The sequence below is a fragment of the Leucopleurus acutus genome (assembly GCF_964270905.1).
Source record: "Leucopleurus acutus genome assembly, chromosome: 7".
Classification (NCBI taxonomy): Eukaryota; Metazoa; Chordata; class Mammalia; order Artiodactyla; family Delphinidae; genus Leucopleurus; species Leucopleurus acutus.
Genome location: NC_139150.1, coordinates 83,974,442 through 84,000,797, shown reverse-complemented (window position 1 = coordinate 84,000,797; position 26,356 = coordinate 83,974,442). Strand labels below are relative to the sequence as shown.

The following is a 26,356-nucleotide window of genomic DNA, read 5'->3' as shown; positions in this document are numbered from 1 at the left end:
TATTGAACATTCTCCATGATAGAACATATGATATGACACAAAACAACTCTTAACAAATTTAAGACTGAAAGCACACCAACTATCCCTTCTGACCACAATAATATGAAACTAGAACACAAGAAGAGGAAAGCTGGAATATCTACAAATATGTGGAAATTAAACAACACACTCCTGAACAACCAATGGGTCAAAGAAGAAAACAAAGGAGAAATTTTTCTTAAATCTTGAAAGAAATGAAAATTTAAAAAAAAACAACATACAAAAAGCTATAGGATACTACAAATGCAGTTCTGAGAGGCAAGTTTATAGTGATAAATGCATATATTAAGAAATTAGATCTCAAATAACAACCTAACTTTACACCTCAATGAACTAGAAAAAGAACAAATTAAGCTCAAGTTAGCAGAAGGAAGGAAATAAAAGATCAGAGTAGAAATAAATAAGAAAGAAAAAGAATAGAAGAGCAACAAAACTAAGAGCTAATTTTTTGAAAAGATAAAATTGACAAACCTTTATCTACACTTTATGTCTTTTGATTGGAGAATTTAGCCCATTTACAATTAACATAAATATTGATAGGTATGGATTTACCATTTCCTGTCTGTTAATTGTTTTCTGGTTGTTTTGCAATTCCTTTGTTCCATTTTTCCTTCTCTTGCTCTCTTCCTTTATTATTTGATGATTTTCTGTACTGGTATGCTTCCTTTCCCTTTTACCTTTTGCATATCTACTATAGGCTTCTGCTTTGTGGTTGCCATGAGCCTTGCATAAAACATATGTAACAGTCTATCTGAAGTTGATAATAACTTCAAATGCATACAAAAGCTCCCTCTCCCCACATTTTATGGTTTTGACTTCACCATTTGCATCTTTTTATGCTGTGTATCCAATAACAAATGACTGCAGTTATAGTTTTTTAAATACTTTTTGTCTTTCAACATTCATACCAGAGATATACATGGTCTACCTGCCACCATTACAATATTAGAATTATTTTGAATTTAACTATAAATTTACCTTTACCAGTGAATTTTATACTTGCATGTTTTCCTGTTACTAACTAGTGTCCTTTTGTTTCAAATGAAGAACTTCCTTTAACACTTCTTGTGAGGTCAGTCTAGTGGTGATGAACTCCTTTAGCTTGTCTGGAAATTTTTTCTCTCTTCCTTAATTCTTAAGGACAACTGCTGAATATTCTTGGTTAGCAGCTTTTTTGTTTTGTTTTCCCTCAGTACTTTGAGTATATGATCCCTCTCCCTTCCAGTCTGCAAGGTTTTTGCAGAAATAGCTACTGATAGTCTTATGGGGGGTTCCCTTGCACACAACCAGTTGCTTTTCTTTTGCTGCTCTTAAGATTCTAACTTTTGACAATTGTCAAAAGCTTTTGTCTCTAACTTCTGACTAATTATAATGTGTTTGAGTGTGGGTCTCTTAGGATTCAACTTCTTTCGAACTCTCTGAGCATCCTGGATCTGGATATCTGTTTCTTTCCCCAGGTTAGGGAAGTTTTCAGCCATTATTTCTTTGAATATGCTTTCTGCCCTGTTCCTCTCTCTTCTCCTTCTGGAACCCCTATCATGCATATATTGGTCTTCTTGATGTTGTCCCACAAATCCCATAATCTATCTCTTTTTTTCCTACTCTGTTTGAATGAATTCCACTGCCCTATCAAGTTTGCTGACTCTTTCTTCCACTTGATCTAGTCTGCTGTTGAGCCTCTCGATTTTTCAGTTCATTTTTTGAATTCTTTGGCTCTGTGATTTCTCTTGTGTACTTTTTAATATTTACTATCTCCTTGTTGAAACTCTTATTTTGTTCATGCATTGCTTCCTAACCTTGGTGAGCATCTTTATAACTTTTGTCTTAAACTCTCAATCAGGTAAACCACTTATCTCCATGTCATTAAGATCTGTTTCTGGATATTTACCTTATTCCTTTGTTTGGAATATATTCCACTGTTTCTTCATTTTTCTTGACTCTCTGTTGGTTTCCGTGCATTAGATAAAACAGTCATATCTTCCAGTCTTGACAGAGTGGTCTTATGTAGGAGACGAATATTGTCATATAAGAGATGGACCTCGTCAATCAGCCCAGACCAAGGCCTTAGTTTTCTCTCAAAGTTTTGTGACCGTCCAAGCCTCCTCCTTTGCTCTTAGTGGCTCCCAGTAGTTGAGGGTGTGCCAAGACCCATCAGTGTCCAAAAGGGAAGGATCACAATCAGAACCTAGATGTACGCTGCTTAGAAGCTGGACCCTCAGGGAGCAGCTGGATAAGTATGTAGTTAAACTTCTTCCAGGGAGAAAGTGGGAGAAGGTTGTTTTTGCCTAATCCTTCTTTGCTGGACCTTGGTACATGGCCATGGGGAAGGGTTCTCCTGTACTCATTAACAACTATTTGTTTGATAAAGCACTGTAAGACTCTTGAATACAAACCCCATTGGCCATTAGAGCCAGATGACCTGGGGGCTCATCCCTCAGATGGCAGCTGCAAAAGCTTGGGCACCAGATGTGTGTACAAGCTTTTTTTTGGGAGACGCTGTCAACTGGGTTTTATTATTGGAGCAGGCTAATGGGGAGAAGGTGGGAGAAATGCCTGCTGGCTTCCCCTGTCTCTGGGGAAGATTTCAGGTAGCCCTTAGATGCCCGCTAAATTAGAAGCCCAGCATGCAGGCAGCGGCTTTTAAAGTACAGAGTTAAACCTATTTCAGGGAAAGACTGGAAGATGGGTTATTTCCTTTGCTCTCTGTGCTGAACCTTGGGGTGTAGAGTCAGTTAAAAAATGCTTCTTTGCTATAGTCTTCTGGAACTCATGAGTGGAAGCCTCTTTGGCTATCACCGCCAGGTCTGGGTCCCATGCTTCAGGCAGAAGCTACAAAAGCTGGGGTGCAAATATATGTACAAACTTTTCCAAGCAGATTCCAGTGACTTGGAGTGGGCTGGAGGCAGAAGCCAGGCAGCCGGCCCCTAGTGTCTGCTATATTAGATGCTTGGCCCTCAGACAGCAGCTTTTAATGTATACAGATAAACCTCTTTCAAGGAAAGACTAGGAGATGGGCAATTTTGCCTGCTTCCTCCGAGCTGATCCCTGTGGGGACAGTCATAGCAAGTGACTGCATTCCCAATAGGAACTGCTCCTCTGGTTGGCATAGTCTTGTAGGTCTCATGGACACAAGCCCCACTGGCTTTCAGAGCTAGGTGTTTTGGGAGCCTATCCCTCAGGAAGGAGTCAAAGTTGGGGTGCTAGATGTAGGCTCCAAATGCTTCACTCCTCAGATAGAACCTGAGTATTGGGGGTCCTCTCCCAATTGTGTGGTGCTATGTCAGGGGTGGGGTTTTGTTCTCCCTCATCTGGGTCCTACTGTTACAGTGTTTGGCTGTTTGTTTTTTTCTTTTTTTTTTTTAAGGTTATAAAGGTTTCCTAATTTTTAAGAAGTTGAGAGGATTCTGTTTCTCATATTCCTTATAGTTTTCAATTGGTTGTAGACAAGAGAAGCAAGCAGCAGAAACATCTTTAACTCCAAAAACCAGAAGTCCTCTAGATTACACATATCCCTCACATGTGTGAGGAGGTATGTTTATTTTTTGTAAAAATAAAATGTTTTAAAAGAGTAAAACCATCTCAAGTTCCTGGCACTAGTATCTCATGACATAGGCCTCTCTAATGGGTGGTGATTTTAAAATGAAGTCAGTTCCCACCTCTCCTGTGCACTGCCAAACCAGCATATGAAGTTGACTGGGTTGAGGCAGCATAATTTCTGCTTTAGCACCAAGTACAGCCCTCAGGAGGTTAAAGGGTTATTTAACCCTTTTGTTATTTAACCCCATTGTCTACCAGACAATAAACCATCATAATTCTAAACTATATTTTAATCTACTTTTAATTCACATTAACTTTTAATTTAGTTTCTTTTACTCAGTCATAAATGCATACCACTTGAGAATCAAAGAGCCCAACAAGGTTTTTATTAAAACTAACAATCTTCTGCCCACCCTCTCCTGCCAATTCCATTATTTCCTCTCTTCCCAGAGGCAATGTCTTCCACTTCTTTTTAGCTCTTTTGGTATTTACCTCCATATCATCAAATTTATAGTGCTACTTACTTCATATTTTTTCAGTTTTACACGTTATCTGACTTACTCCAGCTTCAAAAGGAGATGATATGTGTAAAAAAGAGATAATGAAAAAGATATGAAGTAGCAGCTATAAGCACATATAAATTATACGCATATATAGACTTCTGTCCTCTCACCTCCAACACAGATCAAAATTTTGATTATAATCAATGTTCAGCACCATTATGATTAAGTAAATTACATTCATATTTGGGCCATGGATAACTTTCGCAAACATGGAAATAAGTTTTACTTTCATATATATTCTGAAGTTAATCACTTCTTACTTTTTGTTTGCTTTGTTTGTATGTACTTAACACTTTTTTTTTTTTTTTTTTTGTGGTACGCGGGCCTCTCACTGCTGCGGCCCCTCCCGTTGCGGGTCACAGGCTCCGGACGCGCAGGCTCAGCGGCCATGGCTCACGGGCCCAGCTGCTCCGCGGCATGTGGTATCCTCCCGGACCGGGGCACGAACCCGCGCCCCCTGCACCGGCAGGCGGACTCCCAACCACTGCACCACCAGGGAAGCCCTGTACTTAACACTTTAATTCAACCCCAAATCCTTTGCCAATTCTCTAAATCTCTTTTTTCTACATTAAAGAGAACAGCTATTGTATCAATTTCATTGGTGACAACAGATCTTGTATCTACTTTGAGCCATCTACCCTCAAGCCTTGTGACTTTGTTCAGTCTGGACTTGTCCTCCATGTATTATGCTCAGATATATAGTATCTTATGATCTTGCTGCACTATCACCCTACGATTTCCTTCATTATTCTCTTATGCTGGATTCTTATATTCCTTAAACTCCATACTTTCCTTTACCTTGATTTACTCCCTTGTTTTAATGGAGCACATTCCAGTAGCCTTGAAAAACTTTTGGGGAGATTAATTTTGTAAGATTTTAAATACCTGAAATTATCTTTCTTCACAATTAAATGATAATTTTGGAAAAGGATTCAATGATTAGAAACCATTTCCCCCCCAAATTCTGAAAACACTGGTCCACTGCTTTTCTTTTAATCACAATTCTACTGAGATATAATTAACATACCATATAATTCATCTATTAAAAGTGTACAATAGTTTTTTAGTATATTCAGAGTTATAAAACCACCACCACCATGAAAAACAGAACATTTTCATCACCCTAAGAAAAAACTCCATATACATTAGCAGTCCTCCTTCTTCCCACCCTCCTCCAGCCCTAGGCAACCACTGATCTACTTTCTGTCTCCCTGGATTTGCCTACTCTGGATGTTTTATATAAATGAAAATCATATACGATCTTTTGTGAGTGGCTTTTTCTACTTAGCATGTTTTCAAGGTCCCTCCATGTTGTAGCAGATATTAGTACTTCATTTAATTGCCAAATGCTACTCCACTGCATGGATGCACAACATTTATCTGCTCATCTGCTGATGGACATCTGGGTCGTTTCCACCTTTTGGCTATCATGAATAATAGTGTTGTGAGCATTAATGTACAACTTTTTGTGTAGACATATGTTTCCATTTCTCTTGAGTGTATATATACTCCTAATATTAGAATGGCTGGTTCATGTGATAAATCTACATTATACATTTTGAGACACTGCAAGATTGTTTTCCAAAGTAGTTGCATTATTTTATACTTCCACCAGCAGTGTATGAAGGTTCCAGTTTCTCCATAATCTCACCAACACTTGTTACTACCTGTCTTTTTGATTACAGCCATCTAGTGGTTGGGAAGTGGTATCTTTTCGTTTTGATTTGCATTTCCCATGGCACATCTATTTTTTCACATGCTTATTGGCCATCTGTAAATCTTATTCAGAGAAATGTCTAATTTATATAGATCCCTTGCCTATTTTTTCATTGACTTAATTTTTCTTTTTATTGATTCTTAAGGTTTATGTCTAGGTTTTAGAGTTTCATATTTTTAGTTCTTACATTTATGTCACTGATCCATTTTGAGTTAATTTTTGTTTATGATGTGAAGAGGGGGTAGGGGAGGGTACCAAACTTTATTCTTTTGCATGTGGTTATCCAATTGTCCCAGTGTCATTTGTTGAAAATACTTTTCTTTCCCCATTGAATTGTCTTGGCACTCATGTCAAATATCATCTGACCACAAACATGAGGGATCATTTTTGGATTTCCAATTTTAGTCCACTAATCTATGTCTATCTTTATGCTAGTTCCAAACTCTCTTGATTAATGTAGCACTGCAGTAAGTTTTAAAATCAAGAAGTGTGACTACTTCAACTTTGTTCTTTGCTCCACTAACTTCTAGCTTCCATTCCTGTTGCTGAAGTTTGATTACATTGTCTTGATTCTGTGTGTGCAACTTGCTTTTCCCTTTCAAATCTCTTAGGATCTTCTACTTTTCCCCACTATTCTGAAATTTCATGATGATATGCCTTGATAGAAGTCTACTTTCATCCTAGTTGTGCTGGGTAACTCTTTACTGGCCCTCTTAACCTGGGTATTTGCTTCATTTCCTTCCAGGAAATCTTCTTAAATGATCAAGTGATATTTTTTTTTGCTTCTATTTTCTGATCTCTATTTCTGGAAAAACTTTTATCAATTTATCCTTCATTTATCTTGTTTATTTATTATTTATCTTTATTAGACAATGGACCTTCTGGACTGATCCTATAGTATTTTTACTTTTTTCCTCCTTATTTTCAACCTGTTCATTTTTATTCTACTTTCTCTAAGATTTCCTCAACTTTATGCTCTATATTTTCTATTTTTTAATGATTTCTGCTCAAATATACTCTTTTTTCCCTTTTTTTAAATAACATCCTATTTTTGTTTTACATATGCATTATTTTTTTTTCATTTTTTTAAAGGTTTTTGTTTGCTTGCCTGTTTTGGTCTTTTTTATAGGCTAGACATTTCCACCCATGACTATATACTCGGGCTTGAAACTAAAGGACCAAAACCTCATTAAGAGCTCTGTGAATTAGGTTAGGCTTTTCTACCAAACCATTTTATCAGGAGAACTGCTAATACCAATAAATTTAGATTTTGCTGATGTTTTTCTCCATCTCTTGGGTTTGCCAGATTTCCCTAAGAGTCTTCCAAATTCTTAGGTGAAGTGCAATAGCCAGGCTGCACTGTTTTGGAAGCTGAGTAGGCGGGAAAAACAGCTAGAGCTTGACATGGTGTGCAGGAAAGGGGAGAACAGGTGTTACAATAAGTATTTAAATTACCACTTAGCTCCCCATAATGTGTACCATTCAACAGTGTCTGGTATCTTCTCAGTTCAGAATCTCTCTGCTCCCCTATTCCAAAGAATAAACTTTTAGTATTCTGAGGCTCAGAAATGTTACCATGGAGAAAATGGGGAGGAAATCTCTGTTTCTAAACAGTTTTCAACCAGTTCTCATCACCATTAATTCTCATCCTCATTTTTAGAGGTACCTGGTATACTAAAAATGAGGTCCTTCAGAGGATCTGCAGTATAAACTGGACTGTATCTTGACTTTCCCTGTCAGTGGCTAAAAACTCAGTTACTTGTGGACAGACAGCTCAATGTCCTTCTGTTTTCTAGCTTCTAAAATTCTGTTGCTATTGTCTTCTTTTCCTTTTCCTCGTTATTGATTATACCTATTTTTTAAAAATATCCAAACACTTACCATTGTTTCATTAAGGTTTCAGAAGGTAAATGCATGTCTTTAATCTACCACTTGAATCAGACACCTTTTAATTTTTTTCAAAAGAATGACAGGCCTCTTTTTGTTTTTGTTGTTTTGCCCGTGCCGTGCAGCTTGTGGGATCTTAGGTCCCCCAACCAGGGACTGAACCCGTGCCTTGAAGCAGTGAAAGCACAGAGTCCTAACCACTGGACCACCAGGGAATTCTCCAAGGCCTCTTGAAACTGAACGTCAGATTTGGAGATACACTTCAAAAGTACCTACCAATTTCAGGCAACATAAGTTTAATTAAATTTTTCATTTCCATTAGCAACTGTTAAAGATGCTTGCATTCTAAAGAGTAAACCAAGCCTAAACCACAGATAACTATAAAAGAATATGGGAAAGAGAAATAAATTTTGACAAGTAGAACATGGAAAATCTCATTGGAAGAAATTATCTGAACATTATTTTGAAGAATTCCACAGACATATAAAAAGAAGTATAGAATTCACAAGCAATACAACAGCATAAACAAACACAAGGAGCAACATGTGCTTCACTGGATCCTCTTCTTGTTTTTTCAACAAAGTTCTAACTCAAGGTCCTGAACTCAGCAAGCCCTGAAGAACCATATCCACTCCTTCAACTTTAATTAGCACTTAACATGAAAATAACTCCAAAACCTGCTCTTCCATCCATTTTCCAGAGCAAAATATTTACTTTGCCGGTGGACTGTTCCATGTCACCGCGTCAAAAACTCCCATTCGTCCTACCTGAGCTGCCTTCCTTAAGCATCTCTTGTTCCCAAACCATTTCTGCCTCCTTCATCTTCAACACATCACATCCACTGAGTAAACCCACCAGCAAGTAATCCTTGAATCAAGTTTGATTCTTCCTACTTTCTCCCTTTACACCACTGTTTCCAAGTTCCCACTGATTAAGTAGCTTTTCAATGAGAAGCTAAAATTAATGTTGAGCAATTTCAAGCTTTACACAGTCACTTTGTCACTAGCTGGAGTTGTACTAATATTAAGAAGGCAAAATGAATAACCTGAGACCAAAACTAATCTACACTATGGTTTTATCACCATTTTCTTAGAATAAACATTGCTGGGAAGGCATTCACTTTTTTTTATTATAGAACTGTTTAGCTTCATGCTTCAGCTGGATAATTACAAAGTTAAATTAAGTGAGCTTAAACAGTGTTTAACTAAGCACAGAGTGAATACTCCCTAAATTTAAAATTTCACTTGCTTAGTTTATTCAATCCAACTTTATGCAAGCCATCTTCCTAAAGCTTACTCATGAACAGCCCATAAAACCAGAGAAACAGTTGAGAATATACACACAGGTTTGTTTGTTTGTTTGTTTGTTTTTAAGTGCTGACTGATCTGAACTACAGGGAAGCCACAGACCACATGGGCAACTAATGCTCCCATGGCAATTATTATTCTCAGTTATAGACCAGAACAGCCCACAGTAGTCAGGATATGGCAAAAGGAGCATCAGAATAGAGTCATTTGAAAGACTCTTGTTTTGCATCATAATACTCTACTGATACATAACCAACCAACCAAATTATCTGGAAGCAATGTATTTTACAGTGGTTTTCATAAAGTATTCTTGCACTAGATTTCAAAGTATTGAAGAGTTGTAGATATGTTTACCTCTCTGTAAACATGTACTAGATAGCTTGCTATGCATAAAAACCTTTTTCTTTTTAAGGTCCCATGGTTATAGAATGTCACCTAGTCAATCATCTAATAGTCACTTATCTTCCCCTCTCCTGGAGAAAATGGTAATGAATTAATAATGAATTTATAAGTTCAGTATAATTATTATCCATAAAGATAATACTGATTTCCTAAACTAAATTACCTTTTGGACTGCTCCACTACCTAACCTTTGATTAAGAAAAAAAATTCATGGGAAGGGGAATACCACAACTTCTGTCCCTAAAAGGAGGGGAAAGGATGAAAAAGGAAAAAGAGTGTGAATCAATAAAACTGGACTTCCTGGTCAGAGGACTAACAACTGTGAAAAACTAATTTTAAAATACAAATATCATCTCATTTTAATGGTTTTAAGGATAACCAAAATTGCTACACACGACTAAAATGCTAACTCAGTTGGAGCTTTTACAATAAAGGTACACTATTCCTTTTATTTTTAAGGCCTAATTCATAAATAAAATCTGCTGCCTGTCAACAACGTACCAAGCACTGTAGAGACACGCAAAGAAGAGACTCTGGCCTAATAGAACTAAAAATCTCACGGAAAGACAAAAGGTAAACTATAATATGATGTACTAAAAAAATGTAACAAAGGCATGTATGAATGCAATGAGGCCACAGAGGGAATACCTAGGCCTGCCTGGTGGAGTCAGGGAAGACTGTGTAACGGAGCTGATGATCTCTCAAAGGAGTAAAAGGGGAGACGTGATTAAAAAAGAACGATTTACTGCTGACATCACAGCCTGATCACGAGACAGGGTAAAGATTCAGAACCCAAACAGTAAGATACAGGAGATGGCAAACTGGTCTAGAAAAAATTTAAAAAGAAGGTACCATAAACACTCTATATAAGTCTATGGAGCAAAACATTCCAAAGTCTGCATAGACTGACTTAACGGATATTTTAGAACAAATCAAACACTATATATGCTGGATGGGAAAGAACAAAAAAAGAGTAGGAGCAAAACAGACAATTACCTCCTTTTGTAGTATCATTCTGGGCCTGGATGCCATGATGCAATGAATTATGAATGGCAGAAAGAAGATCTGCTGCTTGAACCATCAATTTTTGAGCTTCTGCAACAGCACTGGTCTAGCAAATAAATCACCAAAAACATTCTTACATATTCTTTCACTGAAAGATATACATTAAATAGGAAAATCCTATAAACAATAATGAAATTAAATGCTTGCTGTAATGACATTGGTTTTCACAAACTATTCACTTAATATAGGATGCCCAGATCCTGTTAGGATAGAAATAATTTTTTTACCCATATCTATACATTGTAGGAGCCATTAAAGAACAATAGGAAACATTTCTGGTTTATTCTACTAATCTCATGTTTAAAAAAAAAGAGAGATGCAATCAACTAGAAAATGGGAAATTGCAACATTCCTACTAAATCATTCATCAAGGTGAAATTTCAAAAAAAGAACAGAATTACAGAAGTTAGTAAAGATTGGATCTCTACTTACCACTTATTAACTATTCACAAATTAGTCTGTAATTTACTTAGAGTTAATGCAATATACACACAAAAATATTCACCATTTATTCCACACAAATCTAAGTTAATTATTTAACTGAATGAAAGAGGCCTACCTAAAATTCTCATTTTTAATTTCTCCAATTCACAATAACTACCCAGAAGCAATTTCAGCTTCTATTATTTTACCAACTAATACGTAATATGTTATTTTTATATCAACAACAGACATGGACATGTTATGGAGCAGAATGTAAAATTCATGTGACTTTTGGAGAAAATCAGGGATACTCTGATGTAAACACACCAAATGCTGAGTGCTGTATATGTGTGCATATACATTTCAATGGAAAAGTCTCAGAACTACCAAAATAAAGCATTCCATCGAAAACAAAAACACTAAAATTTAGATTATAGTAAATACCCTTACCTCTTTCTTAGTAAAAGCTATAAGCACTGTCAGTAACACTCGAGTAAATTTCACTCTGCTGAATACTGCTAAACACTGTTGGTGCTAAAAAACAAGAAAGGACTAAAAGTTAAAAGATGCAAAGTCTGTCAAAGAAATTTCATTTTAAAATATAGTATTTTAAGTCCTAAATCTCAGTGTTAATAACTTACTATTGAATATATTACAAACACCTTCACTTATAGTCTATTAAATGTCTGAAAAATGAGCTGCAGAAAACATAATAAAACAAAGCCTATTTTATTGAAATAGAAATACATAATAAAGCTTATGTGTCAAGAGCACTGATTTTTTCCTAAGTCAGGAGTTACACTATTATTTCAAAACTGATTTAATTAGCATTTTTAAAAGGACTGATAAAAAGGTGCTTTAAGCAGAGTCAGAAAATTTAGGATCTTAACAAAGGTTTGACAACTTTTGATACTGTGTAAGTTCTTGAATTCTGCCAACTTTTGGTGGATCATCTGTTAAAAAAAAAATCATGTTTTTCTTCCTACCTCACAGGAATATTGAAGAGCTTTGAAATCATGTATTTGAAAGAGTTATATTATAATTCTATCAAAATAAATACAAGGGAAATAAACTCCCTTGCAATGTCCAATTTGTAAAGAAATACCTTAAAAAGGGCTTCCATAAATTATAACGTAGTTCATAAAACTACAACATTAACTTCTCTGATATTATCTACCAGAAAATAAGTTCAATTACTTCTAGTTCAACTTCTGGATCTCTTTCTTCTCCCTGTCGACTTCGAGTACTCTAAAATTTTAAAAAAGGTATATTAAAACACACACAAACCTGTAAAAGCATTAGATTACAATTATACAAGGTAAAGCAATAAATTAATTTATTGAATATATGCAAGAATCTATTTGAAGAAAAATATTTGGAAGAAAAAATCTGTATCAATTATTTATTTTCCTATTAATACTATGTACAGAAAGTTCATTTTGATATAAATTATAAAGATCACACAAAAGAATAAGGTATTAAAAACAGCAAAAGCAAAACAATGAAGAGCAGAAGCACATGGTACATAGTACTTCCTGCTTTTAAAAAATCTATTAACTGAAATTCCTGATGCTCTCCAAACTAACCCTGTTAGAAAAAAAAAGTAACCTATACAAAATCACATCATAAAGTCACATGGTAAATACTGATAAGTTCTATACTAAAATGCAAAACATCTTGTTAATACATGTGTTACATATGGTTGACTATTCTGACAAAATTCCAAGGCAGTACCCACAGGAAGATCTGGTAGATTGGGGTTCTAGCCCTGGAGCTGTCACTTACTAATGGCATGCCCCTAATAAGACTCAAGACAGGTTACTTAACTCTTTTCAGCTGTATTTTCTTCATGTAAAAGTACATTTTATTGCCTAATGCACTGAATAACTGTAAATATCTGATAAGACAATAATGCAAAATTGTTTTGACAACCATGCTGTGTTATACAGGTATAAAAAAATAGAAGAAATGTAACTTTTTTTCATTTTTAATTTCTATGAGAACAAAATCATCAGGATCATCTGGTCAAAGGATGTCATTCATAGAAGGCTTTTAATCAGATTTGAGGAGCTTCCATTTACTGAGCTCTTCTGCTATGTTCTAGACACTGCCCTAACTATTAATGATACAAAGGTGAAGAAGGTAGTCCTTACCTTTGAGGAATTTAAAATTCTAGAATCTTATGCTATTCTTAAAATAGCATACTAAAATTTTAAAACATTGGCAAAAAATTGAAAAATTTGAAAGGGTTAAATTTTCAACACTTGAAAGTAACACTACTTCACCAGAAACCCCTCTAGCAGTGTTCTAATTCATTACCAAAAAACGGTACAGCATATATAAAGAAAGTTGGTGGTCCTACCTACACTAGCTATTTGTAATTAGCTAAAGTTAACCTGACATTTAGAAGAATATAAATATCCTACACCAAAGAAAAGAGAAAAAAATATATACCTTTACTCTTCTTTGCATGTCATCCTCCACATCTTTTAGCATGCCTAGAAAGACAGACAATGATTTTAAAAGGAAACAAATCCAAATGTAAAATTTGTGAATTATATTTATAAATGGTTTTACCTGTAACTCGAAGATCTGTCACACTGTTGGCCATTTTAAATCCATAAGTCATTGACTGAAAATCTTCCTATACAGAAAAGCAATAATTAGGCCCTTGAACAGTAGCAAAACCTTTCATTATATTTCTCTTACAAAATCACTATTTGCTAATAAGAAAACAGTAATGGAATGTCACCCTAAATATTGCTATCATACATCCAAGCTACCTTTACAGGCATACCATTAAAACACCACATTCTAATGTTGTCTCTGTCCCCTTAATTTCAATTGCTGTCCTTAGGCTATTTAAACATACTTGCATTTAATATGTTCATTTGCAAAATAATGCTTATGATAATATCACAAATAATTCCCACTTACAAAGAATTCTCACATTCACAGGTGAACAATAAATACGTAATAATTACTATTTGCAAAATTTAAACAAGTCTCTTCAAAACTTATTATATGTCATTTTACACACTGTTAGGCTAAAAGGTTAAGTCTTCTCAAACAGAATTACTCAGTGACAGCAAAACCACTTTCCCGCTTCTGCCCATTGTAAAGAAAACAAATGATTCATACATGGATTCCCACTCCCAAAATCATTTAAAACACTGCTGGGATATTAGCAAATTAAGTGGTTTGCTGGATTCACTATGAAGAGTTTAATAATATCTGGCTGATTTCAGCTAAGAAGTTAGAAGTTCTACTAAAGGAGTGTTTCTGCCATATTACGATTCTTATAAAAATGTATATAAAAGCCTAATATAATGAAATAACAGATATTCACAGCAGTGGCCAGAACTATAGTGAAATTTCTGGACTCTTAACAAAAACATTCAGTAAGCATGCAATTCATGTCAGGTACTATATCTGACAAACAGAAAGAAGTACAAACAATGTCTCTAGTCTGAAAGAACTCAGGAGAATTGTATGCCTCACAGGACTGGGTCTTTCAAAAGTCTCAGGCTGTAATACAGAGCTATAAACTTACGCTCCAGATGAAGTTTATACTCTATCTCTATTTGGACATCAAACAGGATGCTCAAATTATACATGTCTAAATAGGAACTCTCATAGTGTTTACCACATTGCTAAAAGGCACCCCCATCCCATTACTCAGGCTGAAAACCTGCATTTCAAGTCATCTTGTTTTCCTGAAACCCATATCAGATCCATCAGAAAACACTGTAGGATCTATCTTCAAATTCTAATCACCAAGTCTGACTCCTTTCACAGCTATCTCCAGTTCAAGGATCCACCATCTCTCACTTCTATAACTGTCTCCAGACAGGTCCCCCACCTTCCACAACTGTCTGCTATATAATTTATTCACCACCAAAGGCCAAAGGGACTGTTTTAAGATAAGCCATTTCATGTCACTTTCTACTCAAAACTTTTCAGGAATTTTCTTCCTCACAGTAAAATCCCAAATTCCCCCATGGCCTCTAAGGCCCTCCATCATGTGGCCCTGGTCTCCCTCTCCAACCCCATTTCCTACCTACCACTCATCTCCATGTTCACTGCACTGGAATCACACAGGCCTTCTTGTTGTCCTTCAAGCATATCAAACACATACTCTTCTCAGGACCTCTGTACCCACTGAAACCCCCTCCCCAAACTGATTTTCTTCAAAAGATTTACAAAGCTCCATCCCTTACTATATTCCAGCCTCTGTTTCAATGTCAATTTCTCATACGAGGGTATACCCTGTGCATTCTCTCTAAAATAGCACCCTCCACCACTTTATATCCCCTTTCCCTACTTTACTTTTCTTCACAGAACTTGTCACCACCTGACATTATATATGTAATTTGTTTACTTACACACTGACTATTTGTCCCAAGGAATGCATAATCTCTGAGCTCAGGGCTTTGTTGTATTCATGCTTTATCTCTAGGGCTTAGAATAGTGCTTGGCACAGAGTACTATTCAAACCTATTTGTTGAAGGAATGATGAGCTACTTCAGGGCAGGGGCCATTTGGCCGTTAACCTTACTAAGAACATCAGGCTGGTTACAAGTTACATTGAGGAGTGGTGGAGACTGTGGCAAATGAGAGAACATACATGTCATCTAAAGGAAGTAGGCCGCTGCTTACCCTCTTATGGTCATGAATGAATACAGCACTAGTTTGGTACGGTCTCCTAGGTTTTCAGAACAAAAACCTAATTTAATGTAAAATCATCAGACTTTTTAATGTTACCAAGTTTTAAAAAATTAAGTAGCCCAACACTGTGTAGAAAAAACAAAACAGGGGGAAAAAAAAAGCAACCTGTAAGCCCTATCTGTGGACCCTTAAGTTTGCCAAGAAGAGTCTAAGGAAAAGCATTCATCTGGGAGATTATCACAGGTCTGTGTAATAAATACAAACCTCAGTAACAAGAACTTAATCTAAGTCATTGGAGGTCTGAAGCAGAAGAGTTATGTCAATAGATGCTGCCATTAAAATATCACTACTGAAACTCTGTGGACTTAAGGAGGACAAAAATCAAAGTAAACCCAGAGAGACCAGATACTGGATACCACCCAACAGTCCAAGCAGGAGCTGATGGTGAACAGGACTGATACCATAACCAGAAATGATGAGAAGTTGTTGAAATCAGGATATATTTAAAAGGTAAAGCCAACATGATGTGCTGAAGAACTGAATATGAGGTAAACTGTAGTATAATCAAGGGTTTTCGGTCTGAGCAACTGGTAAATTATGATGCCATTTACTCAGATGGGGCAGTTTGGGAGGAGCAGGTTTAAGGGCAGAAATGGAATACAATTTTAACTATATTAAGTTTGTAATTCCTTTGGTCATCCAAGGGAAGATTTCAGGAAGGCACTTGCTTGAGTCTGAAAGTCAGAGGAGGAAATCAGGATTAGAGATATCAATTTGGACTTCATCAGCTTATAGTTGGTATTAAAAGCCACAGAACTAGAGGAAATCAACCCAGGGAGAGCCCAAGAGAACTGGAGACCTACAGGAGCAAGCACAGGAAATGGACTAACCAGTGAGAAAGAAAGAAATCCAACACATTGTCTTAATAGGAAGATAAGAAGAAAGTATTTCAAAAAGTGGTCAGTTGAGTCTAATGAAGCCAACAGGCTGAAGAGGGAGGAGTGAGAACACTGGATTTAGCAAGACGGATATCATTAAGGAGCTTGCTAAAAGCAGTTTCTGTAGTGGTAGAAGAATGTCCAATTGGTGTGGGTGAGAAGAGAATGAAAGAGAAAGTAAAATAGTATTAACAGCTCATTCAAGGAGTTTTTGGTACATATAGGGCAGCAGAGAAATGAGACTGTAGATATAAGGAGCCATGGCATCAAGGGAACTGCGTTGTTTTGGTTTTAAACTGAGTCATGTAAAAACATGTTTATATGCCAGTAAGAATAATCTAGTAGCGAAGGATGCAGCAGCAACACAATACAAAGAAAGGGATACTACCTGCAGTAGGCTAGAGGGGAGGGAATCTAGAACACAGTGGAGGGGCTGAGAGCTTAGAATGTCACAGGGATACTTTCGTTTTAACAACAACAGAGTGTGTGGATACCATAACAGGTTAGCATTTGTGATAATGAGACGATGGGATACTTCTAATTACATCTGACTGTATCTAATATCCCATTATGGTAGAAAGCAAGCTGACAGTGAGAGTTGGCACTGGAGGTCTGAGAAGTAACAGATGGGGAAAAGTTACCTTAGAGACTAGAAAAGCAAGTTTGCTACGGAAGTGTTGTAGGATAGGATTGTCTCTAGTGTTGAGTGCCCATCTGAGACTTGCAGTCCTAAAATTAAAGTGAGAACAGACACACAGATGTGAATTTTCCCCAGCTGCCTTCTGTTGTTTGGGTGCAAGAAAGCAATTTTAGCATTAACTGGGCCATGGAAATGAGAACGTGAGGAAAGTAACAGAGAAAACTAAAGCGACAGCACCTATGAATTGGAGGTCTCTGTGGCACTAAAGGACAGAAGGAATAGGGGAATCCAAGTAAGTGGTATGGATCAAAGGATAGTTTGGTATCCTTTGATATAGTTTGATAGCTTGATATCAAGATTTTAGAGGTGAGTAATTAGTAGGGAAAAAATTTTGGCCATTTCTGAGCAATGGACAAATCATTTTCTGAGCACCCTATGATGGCTGGTATAGGCTAAACACCAGGGATACAATGGTAAAATACTATCACTGCAAATACAGAGCTTATTATCCCAGGGACAGAAGATGTCTTGACAGATAAAGCCCATGTTCTTCACTTGTACTCTACGGTATCTTTACAATACTACCAAGATATAACTGCAGAAAATTATAAGGGATATTTAGCATTCTATAAAACACAGCATTTAAAACAATGCAGCCTTGCAAAGAAATTTAGAATAGTAAATATTTACAATCATAACTGTAACAGAACACCCAATATCAGAATTGAATGTGATTTCACCAAAGCAGTAATCTTGATTGTACTAATATTCTAAATAAGTAAAACTGTTTCAATCCCTTCTAAAACTTAATAGTCACAATGTATTAGTTGTGATTTATTACTGCTTTAAACATTCATTTCACAGATAAAATACTTTGCATAAATATTTCAGGGTCTCCTAAAATAATCTGATTCATTCAACTAAAATTTGAGTACCTACCACATACCAGATACTGGGTAACCTAGTAAGGGTACAAGTAAGGGTAAAACATGAGCACAGATAATTCAGATTAGGACTTGAAACAATTTAAATGTCCACTAGTAAGTGGCTTGTAATTTATTGTACATACAGTGGAATACTACTGCTGCTGCTGCTCCTACAACTACTAATAGCAGCTAATGTTATTAAGTGCTTGTCAGGTGCCAGGCACTGTTCTAAACATATTACTTGTTAATTTGTTAATCCTCACAATAATGCTCTAAGGTGGGTACTTTTATAAACTACATTTTATAAATGAGGAAACTGACGCATAGGAACTTTAAATTCTGAAAAACCACAGAGCTAGTAAGCGACAGAGTAAGAACACAAACTTATGTGGTCTCACTCCCCAGAGGCTTTTCTAACTTTTATTCTGAAAAAAATTCAGATTACAAAAATATTAAAGAGAAGTCCCATATTGCCTTCACCCAAATGATAACATTAAACCACATTTACATTATAATTCTCTATTTTTCTTCCCTGAAACCTTTGAGACTAGGTTGCAGACTATGATACCCCTTTATCTGTAAATGTCAGTGTGATTTTATAAAAACAAAAATCATTCTCTTACAAAACCACAGTACAATTATCAAATCAGGAAACTGACGTCTCTTTAACCTGGAACGTTTCTTTTGTCCTTGTCTTTCATGCCCTGACATTTTAGAACAGTACAAGCCAAAGTTATTTTGTGTATGTCCCTCAATATGGGTTTGTCTTATGTTTTTCCGAAATTCAAATCAATTTAATATTTGATAGGATATTTGACCGGAATACCACAGAAGTGATGTTGTGTCCTTCTTAGATCACTGAATCTGGAGACACATGGTGTTGACTTATCCCATTACTGGTGGTTAATTCTGGCCACTTGGCTAAGATACTAAGTGTCTACACTGTAAACTTATCATTTTTCCTTTTGTAATTAATAAATGTCTTGTGGGATGATACATTGAGGCTAGGTACAAATCCTGTGTCTCATTACACTTTTGTCTACTAGTTTGAGCATCCTTTGATGATTCATGCCAGAAATAGTTCTTCAAAATCTGTATTCTCAACACGATGCAATGCAAATAAAAACAATGAGGTAGATCTACCTACATGTGCTGGTATGTGCAAAAATCTATTCTCTGTACTCTGTGGGAAAATGCAAGTTGCAAACAGTCTACATAATTCCATCATGTTAAGTAAAATACACACGGGTACATATCATAAAAAACACTTGGAAAGATATACATCAAATGGATAATAGTGTTTACTCTTTGCCAGACAAGCCAAGAACTTTTATAGTTTCATTTATTTACTGTTGTATTAGAAATATGCTCGGCTGCAAGTAAGAGAAAAATCCAACTTAAGTGACTTAAGTGATACAGATTTACAGCATGCCAAATAACATGAACATTAGAATATTAGAAAGTAATCTTTCTTTTGGCTCCACTATCCTAAGCTTTTAGATTTTTACATCTGTCACTTCATGTTCACAAAATGAAGCAGTACCTCCAAACATCACATCCATACTCAAGCAGTATACTACTAAGAGTAAGAGGGAATGCTATAATAATTACACCAGGACAAAAGGTGTCAGGCAGGACTGCTCTATGCAAACCAGCATGTACAGACACTAGCTATGACAGAAGAACATGCTAAAGAACAACAGAGAACAAAACTGAAGTCTGGGGAAGTCAGGAGATTGGGATACAAGTTTATAGATAAGTAAGACTCTGCCCTAAAAGGGTAAGGAGAAGAGAAAAGGCCAAGGGGTCAGAAGCAACATCCTGTGCACAAGCATGGGATAATGAAAGAGAATAACATATAGGACCAGCTGAAGAATAAAATGCGAGGGGAGAAGAAAAAGGTATACAGGCATACCTTATTTTACTGTATTTTACTTTATTTCACTTTGCAGATACTGCATTTTTTAAAAAACAAATTGAAGGTCTGTAGCAACCCTGCATTGTCAGATGATGGTTAGCATTTTTTAGCAATAAGGTATTTTTTAATTAAGGTATGTACATTGTTTTTTTAGACATAATGCTGTTTCACTTAATAGACTACACTATAGTAAATATAACTTTAACATGCACTGGGAAACCAAAAAATTCGTGTGACTCGTTTTATCGCAATATTTGCTTTATTGTGGTGGCCTGGAACCATACCTACAATATCTCCAAGGTACGCCTGTAATAAATACCACAATGAAGTATCACCTCACACCCATAAGAATGGTGATCATCAAAAAGGCAAGGGATAACAAATGCTGGCTAGGATGTGGAGAAAAAGTAGCCCTTGTGCACTGTTAGTGGGACTGTAAACTGGTTCAATCACTGCAGAGAACAGTATGGAGGTTACCCAAAAAATTAAAATTAGAACTACCATCCAATCCAGCAATCCCATTAATGGGTATATGTATATCCAAAGGAAATGAAAACAGGTAACCAAAGAGACATGCACTCTAATGTTTATTGCAGCATTATTCACAAAAGCCAAGGTATGGAAACAACCTAAGTGTCCATCAATGAATGAATGGATAAAGAAGATGTATATTTATACAATGAATAATATGCAGCCATAAGAAAAAAAGGAAATTCTGCCATTTGCAGCAACATTAATGGACCCTGAGGACATTATGCTAAGTAAGACAGAGAAAGACAAACACTGTATGATCTCTCTCATATGTGGAATCTAAAAAAACCAAAATCGTAAAAGCAAACAGTAAAATGGTGTTTACCAGGGGCTAGGTGTGGGGGAATTGGGGAGATGTTGTTTAAGGGTACAGACTTGCAACTAGTAGATTAGTAAGTCCTAGAAACCTAATATACAGTACAGTGATTACAGACAACAAAACTATTATAAACATTAAACTTGCTAAGAGACTCCATTTTAATTGTTCCCAACACTAGAAGAAATGACAATTATGTAACACAATAGAGGTGTTAGCTAAGGCTACTATGGCAATCATTTTGCAATATAAATGAATCAAATTAATATGCCATACTGCTTAAACTTATACAATGTCATATGCCATATAACTCAATAAAAAAATTAAGAAGTAATAAAAAATGAGTAATAAAATTGGGGCCAGATGATAAAAAGAGATACTCTAAGGGTTTTGAATTTTATCATGTAGGCAGTAGAAACAATGGACTTTTGGTTAAATGTGGTATTTCCTCTTGAAATCATCAGTAAAGGAATGAAAATTTTGAATTCCAAAGAACAAAGAAGACAGAATGGAAGACAACATTCAAGACACATAAGGCAATTTTTGGAAGATGCCAAGTAATTGGACAAAAAGAGAAGCCACTGCAATGAGAAGCCTGCACACAGCAACGAAAAGTAGCCCCTGCTCGCTGCAACTAGAGAAAGCCCGCGCGCAGCAACAAAGACCCAACACAGCCAAATATAAAATAAATTAAAAAAAAAAAAGAAAAAGATGTGGGGCTAGAGGAATAAGAAGCTGGATGTCTAAGAAAGGAGCTCTTAGACTCCCATCCTCACTGTGCACAGCAAAGTGATATGCCTATCATTTTATTCCCAGCACTTGCCACAATGTTCAGCGTATGCTAATGAAATCAATAAACAGATAGTACAGATTAAGGATAGGCAAATTTTTTCTTAAAGGGCCAGGTTATATATCTTTTATGCTTTGCAGACCAAGTGGCAAAACAGAGAATACTGAGTAGGCACTTATATAACTATATAAGTGTAACCATTTAAAAAGAAAGAAAATATTCTTAGCTCAAGGACCATAAAAGACACAGGTAGCAGGGCTGGTCTGCAGGCTGTAGTTTGCCAAGGACTTTCTGAGGGTTTAGATGCAGGGTACGGGAGAAAGAGAAGAGTTAAGGATGATGCCCAGGTTTTTGGTCTGCGCAACTAGAAGAATGGAGTTCCATTTGCTAAGATTGAGAAGACTACAGAAGAAAGAAGTTGGAAGCAAGGGGAAAACCAGCAGCTTCATTTTGGAAATGTTATGTATGACATCCTAGTGAGAATGTAGAATAGGCAGCAGCATATATGAATATGACATTTAGGGAACAAGCCTAGGTTAAGAATATAAATTTGGCCTCATTAGCAGAGACAGAATTTAAAAATATGAAACTGCATGAGATCATCAAGAGTATAGATAAAGAAGTGTAAAGACTGAGCCTGAGTCACACCAATGTTTAGAGCTGTGCTCCACATAACTACCGAGCACTTGAAATGAGACTAGTTCAAACTAGGATGTGCTGTAAGTGTAAAATACATACCAGATTGAGAATATTCAGTAGAAAAAAAAGAATTCAAAATATTTCATTAATATTTTTTCCCCAAAATATCTGGACCAATTTATTCTCTCTCCAACAGTGGAAAAAAGTATCCATTTTGGGACTTCCCTGGTGGTCCAGTGACTAAGACTCCATGCTCCCAATGCAGGGGGCCCGGGTTTGATCCCTGGTCAGGGAACTAGATCCCGCATGCCACAACTAAAAGATCCTGCGTGCCACAACTAAGACCCGGCACAGCCAAATAAATAAATAAAGATTAAAAAAAAAAAAAAGAACTGTCCATTTTATTGCTCTGTTGCAAGCTTCAGGTTGTCTCAAATTTATACCCATTTATTTCACAGGCCAAAAAAATGATATCTAGTTTTAACATGCATTTTTGGATCATTAGTGAGTTGTTTAAAAAAATTCTTTTCCCACAATTCTGTAAGCCATATGCATTTCCTGTTTTGTAAATTGTCTCTTCCCCCACTTCTAAGGTCCAGTGGCAGGCAGATAATACCCTACAATTAGTGTCTTGCCCAGCTTTCCATAGAAGTGGGTAGTAATATTAAATAAAAAACAGATGTGATAGTACTATGGATTGGTATCCTCCACACAGGATACCCTATGCAGCTAGGGTCATTAATATTTTTAAACTGATTATATATTGAAGTATTATTTTAGATATATTGGGCTAAGTAAATGTTATTAAAATTAACTTTACCCATGGTTACTAGAACATTTTAAATTATGTATGTGGCTTGCATTATATTCCTATTGGATACTACTGGTTTAGAGAATGAGATGACAAACAAGAACAACCAGTAAGATGAGAAACCAAAAAATAATTTGTTTCAAAGATGGAGTGATCAACTATGTCAAAATCTTCTGATAGGTCGAGTTTAAGACCAAACATTAACCACTGGGTTTACCAACACTGAGGTGTTTGATGACCATAATGTCACAATTTTGGTGGAACACGTGTTCAAAGCCTGACTGGAGTGGATTCAACAGAGAAAAGAGGAGAGAACCAGAGACAGTGGGTATGAACACCTCTTAAGGATACTGGCTGAAAAGAAGAACTGAGATATGGGCAGAAGCTGAAGGACAAGACTATGCCATGAAATGGTATTTCTGAGATTGAGTAACATGAATAAAGCATGTTTGTATGCTGATAGGAATGATCCAGTAGAGCAGCAAATTCATTACTCAAGGGATAAAGGTGAGAATTGGTAGACCAATGTCTTTGAATATAAGACTGAGTATGGAATCTAAGGCGCAAGCAGAAGGGATCACTCTTAGGAGCAGAGAAAGTTCATCTACATAACAGAAGGGCAGCAGAAAAGAAGTCACATACGCAGGTAGGTGGGAAGACTGCTTCCGTTTATTCAGTGCAATAGAAAGGCAGGTCATTTGCTTCAAGTGAGGATGGTCAAAGTGCTAGAAGTTTGAGGGGAGTGGAGTGAATGAACTAGGGAGATGTAATGATTGCTAGGGAGCACTGAGGGCCTACATGCAGTTACTGATGATGAAATGGTAGTAGGACCAATCAGTGGAAATGCATTTTTTTCCAGTCACACTGAGATGTGCAGGTAGGCAAAGGGTTAGATTCAACTAGAATTGAGGTATAACAAGGCAAGAGAGGAAGGGAGCTGAAAGTATATGCAAGGGAATGACTGTAATAAAGGATGATGATACTTAAATTTGGAAAAGAGGGTCAAGAGGTTAATAACAATGAAGCAATGATATAAATAAACTGAAGGAGTGAAGAATAGGAGTGAAGAACTCTAGGAATCAGAACACAAGTAATTTAGAAACAGAGGTGGTGGTCTAAGAACGGGATGCTTCAAACTTCAAAGATCATTAAGGGGTTTCAAAGACTAATCTAACGTATGGTCATTAAAAAGAGAAATCCTAAATGCTTCTAAAGAGAAAAATGAGTCGCATATTAAGAATCAGGATGGTAACACTGGGATTACAAATCAGTGGAACAATGCCTTCAAAATGCTGAGGATGTTATTTTCCAGCCTAGAAATCCATTACAGCCCAACCAGCAATCAGGTGTGAGGGCAGGGAAGACATTTTCAGACATGCAAGGTCTCAAAGAAAAATTCCCTCCCTGTCTCCCCGAAGAAACTGAAGACACTGCACAAAGTAATAAACTAAGAACAATAAAGGCACGAGATCCAGGTAACTAGGGATCTAACAAAAAGAGAGGGAAATGGAATTCCCAGGAGAATGGTGCAGAGAAACCTGGGATGACAGCTGTGCAGTGGGCCTAGAAAGCAACTGACCCAGCCTGAAGCTAGAGAACAAAGAACTTCAAGAAGAGCATTTCAAAACAAAAATTATAAATTACCTGATATATATAGATATAGATGTTTATATACACGATGAAATATACGGATTACCTGATGTGTTTAATAATAATGGGAAAGGAAGAATTAAGGAAAAGTACACATATAACTAAGCAAACCAAAAAGAAGAGGTAGTTATTACCTTCAAGAAAAAAAAATTTGTATGAGGAGAAAAAGCATACACTACTCTGGCTCATCTGTCATTAATATATATACAATCACAATAATGTTAGAATTGAATGATTTAACCACAAAGTGAATTACTATTTGAAGTGAGGAGGAGGTAATGTATGAATGCTAAACATATGCTAAAAATGTGCTGCTATACTATAGTTAAAAACTGATAAACCCTTAAACCCAGAAACTAGAATATAAGCCTATTATACAGAAACACAGAAGTAGATAGTAGAAAAAGGGTAAAATAATTGAATATTATTATGAATGGATAAGGAAAGAGCAGAGCACTATTATTTTTTCATTGTAAGTCTTGTGAGCTATTCGATTTTGTATACTATGTACAAGTATTATTACTTTTATTAAAATACACACCCTAGTGAAAACTTTCAAATAGCAAAACTGAACATGACCAGATTACCTTTAAGAAGATAACTGATGGTCAAGTGGAGAATGGACTAGAGGGAAAAGACTAGGACAGAAAGTAGAGTTCAGAAACTCTCACAGGACCCTAACCTAAAGCTGACAGAGGCATGAACTAAAGCAGGAACAATGAGAGGGAAGGAAAAACAGTGCCCAGATTCAAGACACTTGCAAGGTAAAAGGATCTGGATGTTGGAGGTTAAAAAAAGTAATCAAAGATAACACTAAAGACACCATTTTACAAGATACAGAATCCAAGAGGAAAAGCCACCTGATGGGGGAACTGTGGTTCCCATTTGCACGTGAGCAAGATATCGAGAAAGAAACATCTTTAGGCAACTGAAAACGTCTCCAGGTCAGGAGTAAAAACAAAGCAGAGACAAAATACATAATCATTTAGGAACTTCTGAAGCATCCATTTCAAACAAGCAAATTATTTAAGTCGCTCTTATTTATTCATCACCAGGCCTCTTAAGGATTTTACTAGATCAATTTTTTTTTAATTATTAAAACTGAGACAAATTTATCTGGAAAATCTGAAAAGTTTAGCAAAACAGGAAAAATATCATCTTTCCAGCCTAGGAGCTAACTTATGTTTCTTTTCAGTTTTCTTTATTTTTACATAATTGATTACATTGTGTGCTGCCTTCTTAATCTTTTAAAGTATGCCTTTTTCCATGATATTACTTTGTCATCACTATATATTCATTACACGTAATCAATTATGTGTAATAAATTAACCATAATTTATTTCAACCATAACACTAATGGTGGCATTTTGATTGATACCAATTTTCACTGTTAAAAACACTGATTAATGTATTTGGGTATAAAGCGTCCACATTTCTAATAATTTCTTTAAGGCTGAGTTCTAGAGGTGAACTAAGTAGTTTAAATGGTGTCAATATGTTTAAGACTCTTGATATATACACTGCTAAACTGTTTTCCTAAACAGCTATGCTAATGAATACCCCCCACTATTAAAAAAAAAAAAAGTGCC

At 36.1% G+C, this 26,356-nt stretch overlaps 1 protein-coding gene across 2 annotated transcripts in view; it reads right to left on the bottom strand.

Annotated features, from left to right (window-relative positions):
- The window catches only part of NAA35 (N-alpha-acetyltransferase 35, NatC auxiliary subunit), an 87,638-nt gene that overhangs the window by 40,797 nt on the left and 20,485 nt on the right, over positions 1-26,356 (bottom strand). The window contains exons 7-11 of one of the 2 annotated variants that reach the window (XM_082842869.1): positions 13,518-13,584; positions 13,395-13,438; positions 12,138-12,188; positions 11,391-11,474; positions 10,449-10,563 (exon numbers count right to left, since the gene is read on the bottom strand). In XM_082842869.1, coding sequence (XP_082698995.1) covers positions 10,449-10,563; positions 11,391-11,474; positions 12,138-12,188; positions 13,395-13,438; positions 13,518-13,584 — 361 coding nt within the window. The remainder of the gene's footprint in view (positions 1-10,448; positions 10,564-11,390; positions 11,475-12,137; positions 12,189-13,394; positions 13,439-13,517; positions 13,585-26,356) is intronic. The other variant, XM_082842868.1, reaches the window with a different exon arrangement.